General features: G+C 56.0%; 1 protein-coding gene across 1 annotated transcript in view; it reads left to right on the top strand.

Annotated features, from left to right (window-relative positions):
• Positions 1-61: 61 nt before the first annotated feature.
• The window catches only part of HELZ2 (helicase with zinc finger 2, transcriptional coactivator), a 17,836-nt gene continuing 13,388 nt past the window's right edge, over positions 62-4,509 (top strand). Inside the window, exons 1-5 of the mRNA XM_009998706.1 lie at positions 62-201; positions 305-488; positions 1,341-1,448; positions 2,078-2,601; positions 2,944-3,576. Of these exons, the coding sequence (XP_009997008.1) occupies positions 122-201; positions 305-488; positions 1,341-1,448; positions 2,078-2,601; positions 2,944-3,576 (1,529 nt within the window). The 5' untranslated portion in view covers positions 62-121. The remainder of the gene's footprint in view (positions 202-304; positions 489-1,340; positions 1,449-2,077; positions 2,602-2,943; positions 3,577-4,509) is intronic.

Raw genomic sequence — 4,509 nt, 5'->3', positions numbered from 1 at the left:
CACCAGCAGCGCCAACGGCAAGACAGCGGCGCCCGTGCACTTCTACTGCCGGCTCTGCCTGGTGACCTTCAGCTCGCAGGAGAGCTTCGAGAGCCACTGCTCCTCCGTGGAGCACCTGCAGATGCTCTCGGTCGATACCTCCATCCAGTGGTCCCACCGCGCCCCGCCGCTCGGCATGACCCGGTTCTCGCTGTGCAGCAGGTGAGGAGCCGCCTCTAGAGGAGGGCAGGGCTGGCAGGCAGCTCCCTGGGGACCCCCGTGCTGCCCAGCCTGCCTGGTACCTGTGACACTTTTCTCCCGACAGAGCGGAGGTGTGTGAAATGGGGAAGAGCTGCACCCAGGCTCACTCACCTGAGGAGCTGCAGGAGTGGATCCAGAGGGTGAAGGTGGCTGCAAGGAAAAGGAAGCAAGCGCTGAAGGAAGGACTCTTGTCCTACCAGGATCGGCTCATTGCTGAGTACCAGACATGCTCCAACGAGGTGTTGATTGTGAGTGGTGGGCAGCAGGGTGGGAGAATCCTGTGAGGGAGCTTCAGAACGGAGCCCGTTGGCTCCCCATTCTCACAGTGATGCAGAAAGGGATGCATCCCCACTTCTTTCACCTGGAGCACTGTCACCATTCCAGGGGCCCCCAACACAAGAAAGATATGGGTAGATATGCTGGTGGAGCAAGTCTGGAGGAGATCACAAAGGTGATCTGAGGGCTGGAGCACTTCTTCTCATGGGGACAGGCTGAGAGATTTGGGGTGTTCAGCCTGGAGAAGAGAAGGCTCCAAAGAGACCTTAGAGCACCTTCCCGTGCCTGAAGGGGCTCCAGGAAAGCTGGGGAGGGACTTTGGACAAAGGGCAGGGAGGGATAGGATGAGGGGGAAGGGTTTAAACTGAAAGAGGGGAGATTGAGATTAGATACTAGGAAGAAATTCTTTGCTGTGAGGGTGGTGAGACACTGGAACAGGTTGCTGTGGTTGCCCTGTCCCTGGAAGTGTCAGGTTGGATGGGCCTTGGAGCAACCTGGTCTAGTGGGAGGTGTCCCTGCCCATGCAGGCGGAGTTGGAACTGGATGATCTTGAAGGTCCTTTTGCAGCCAAAGCAGTCTGTGAGTCTATGATTCTTTCAAGGCAGCAACCTCAGAGCCTGCCCAGGGCACCCGCCTGTGCTGCTGTGCCGTGGGTGGGTCCTGGTCTTTCCCAGGGATGCTGAGCAGTGGTGGGTGATGTCTGAGCCTGAGGATTTGCTGAGGGTCCCTCTTGGGAAGCCATGGCACAAAAGCAAAGGGTGAACAGCTCTGTGCTGTGTCCCTGGGATGGTGCCCACAGTCCTGCTCCTCTCCACACCCTGCAGATGGCTGAGCACATCGAGGGTGTCCGAGTCGTGTGTGAGCAGCCCCTGGACGTGCAGTCAGAGGACAGAGGGATGAAGTACCAGTGGAAGTTCAGGATCTTCTCCCAGGTAAGCCTAGCCCTGTGTCGTGGGAGCCTGTGAGCTGCTGGCACAGTCCTTGTCCTTTGGGTTTTTTGCCTTGTTTGTTTTGGGTTTTTTTAATGATTATTTCTGCAAGGTGCAGAAGGGCAGGGATTTGGGGATGTCCAAATGAGGACGTGTGGTGGGTATTTGGGAACAGCTCAGGTGGTGCTGTCTGGGGGTGCAGCCACCGTGTCTCCTGTCTCATCTGGTGCAGTGGGGCTGGGGCAGACCTGGTGGCTCTTGGCACCTCCCACGTGTCATCACAGATAGCAAGATTTGGGTGCTTTTCTGCCCAGGATTTCACAGGTGTTGGGGGCAAGAGCCTGCATCTAATTGTTCTCCCCAGGGCAGGAGATTTCCTGCTCACAGCAGACTGGCTCCATTGATGTGACACTGAAACTTGAGGTTCTTTAAGGCCTTAGAATAACTGCTGTGAGTTTGCACGAGGAATAAACTCCTTTAAAGCAGAATTTCAAGTGTGCTGTATGTCCGGCACAGCACTGGGGCCCTGCAGCAGCTTTTGGTAGCAAACACTGCTGGGGGCAGCTCATCAGGCACTGGACTCTTCTCCTGGGCTGCCCTCACCAGGTCCTTGTCTTTTCCTTGACCGGCAGATGCCCTTACAGCACGTGGCACTACTGAAGCGGCAACCGGGAGTCACCTTCTACCTGTTGGGGAAGGGACGTTCCAAGGACCTGCACTACCTCCGTGGGGAGCAGGTGGCCACCCTGCCTTCCTCCCCGCCCACCACGCTGGTGGAGGTCTGCATGGAGTGCTGTGCCCTGGGGGTCTTTGAGCAGTGGGTGGTCTTCGACTTCGGCAGGCGCCCTGTCCTCAGGCAGAAGATCAAGGTGAAGGTGGGTCGGCGGGAGACCCCCCGGCACGTCCCCGGCAGCAGGGAGAGCAGCCGCCCCGTCGACTTCGTCCGATGGGATAGAGGGAACCGGTTCATCATTCCCAGTGTGCCGAGGACCAGTGAAGACATGGATCTGCTGGCCAAGTACAAGCCTCCTGCCCTCGCACTGGACTACCAGCAGGAGCGCGGGGTGCCTGTTCCCATCACCCGCCTCAACTACCGTGAGAGGATGCACAGCTTCCTCTTCCGTGAGGAAGAAGCTGAACAGGCTCTGGTTGCCAAGTAAGTGCCAAGTGTGGATCCAGAGGGGTTCCTTCTCACTGTGGACCACGGGCCTCTTGCTAACACTTTGGGGCCATGCTGCTACTGAATTCCATCTCTTCAGCGTTGGGTCCTGGGGAACCCTCCCAGACAACTGGAAACCTGCTGAGAAAGCTGGCTCGCTGGGCAGTGACAAGAGGGGATGGGCTGGGTCTTGTCCTGAGGCCATGGGTCAGCAAGAAGCATGACTCCTGCCTCATTGTGCTCTGGGTGTGGGTGACAATCCCAGCTCTGCAGCAGGGAGGGCAGTTGCTGCTGATGGGCCAGTTCCCTGCTATTCATTCGGGTGTTTCCTCCTTTCAGACTCAACCTGCGGGTCCTCATCTCCCTGACCCCCATGCTGCAAAGCCTCTCCATGGGGATGAAGTGTTCCGTCTCTGGCGAGCTCTTTGCTGAAGTGCCTACCCCTTACAACCTCTCGCCAGACACAGACGAGGGGTATCTGCTGAGCAGGTCTGTGCCCACTGCCTTGCTGGCACTTGACCCACCTGAAGACAATCGAGTTTATGAGGTTACTGTGGAGCATAAAGCCACCACGGAGAAGACCATCTGGTTACAGATACCAAAGAGATGCTGCTCGGAGCTGAACTTCCAGGCAAACACCTTCCACAAGGTGGAGATCCAGTTCCAAATCGACCAACTGCTGTTCCGGCAGTGGCACCAGGCTGTGGACCGCCTGTTGGATGAGAAGCTGGTCCTACCAGATGTTGCCAGTTGCTCTGTCCCCTACTCTCATGGGTCACCACAAGAAGGGAATAGCAAGCAGAAACTAGCCATCTCCTTCATCACAGGCCAGGCAACTACCAGTCGGCAGGTCCCACCTCTTCTCATCTACGGGCCTTTTGGCACAGGAAAGACATTCACCTTGGCCATGGCCACCAGAGAGATCCTCAGGCAGCCCAAAGCACGGGTTCTGATCTGCACTCACACGAACAGGTTAGCAGGGGGCAAGGGGAAGGGGCAACAAGAGTCACAGGGTGAACCCCTGGGCTGGCCCATTGCTTGCCTGGTGGGATGAGCAGGAGCCAGGGTGTATGAGGTGGTGCTGAGCTGCATTTCTCTTTGTATGCCTTTCAGCTGGTTATCATAGAGTCACCAAATGATTCAGCTTGGAAGGGACCTTAAAGCCCATTCAGTCCCACTTCCTACATGGGCAGGGACACCTCCCACCAGCCCAGGCTGCTCCAAGCCCCATCCAACCTGCCCTTCAACACTGCCAGGGATGGGGCAGCCACAGCTTCCCTGGGCAACCTGGGCCAGGGTCTCACCACCCTCACAACAAAGAATTTCTTCCTAATATCTAATCTCAGTCTTCCCTCTTTCGGTTAAAACCCTTCCCCCTCATCCCATCCATCCCTGCCCTTGCCCCAGGTGCCCCCCTGGCTTTCCTGGAGCCCCTTCAGGCACTGGAAGGTGCTCTAAGGTCTCTTTGGAGCCTCCTCTTCTTCAGACTGAAAATCCCCAACTCTCTCAGCCTGTCTCCAGAGCAGAGCTACTTCACTTGTTTAAATAAACCCATTTTTATTTAATATCTTTTAAGCTGCTCCAGTATTTCCTGCTAGGAAGAAGCCTGGTGTGAGTGGAAGTCTTTGTGGAAGAGGCAGCGTTTTCCTGCCTCACGATAAAATGGGGATGGGGTTGGAGAGACAGGTCATTCTTTCTGGCCTTCACTATCTAGTGGAAGAAGTAAAAAAGTCATGGCCTGACCCTGTTGGGATAATATTGTGCTCTGTGCACATGCCAATTTTTTTTTGCTTTTCCAGGGAGAGTTTGGGGAAGAGGAAATGTAGATCTGGCCTGACTGCTGCTGGATCTGCCTTCAGAGAAACCAGGCCAAGATTGTTAAAATTAGAGCAGTTAAGCTGGAAA

This window comes from Chaetura pelagica, unplaced genomic scaffold, assembly GCF_000747805.2.
Source record: "Chaetura pelagica isolate M959 unplaced genomic scaffold, ChaPel_1.0 scaffold275, whole genome shotgun sequence".
Classification (NCBI taxonomy): domain Eukaryota; kingdom Metazoa; phylum Chordata; class Aves; order Apodiformes; family Apodidae; genus Chaetura; species Chaetura pelagica.
Note: the sequence above shows the minus strand (reverse complement) of the source record. Positions and strands in the feature narration are given on the sequence as shown.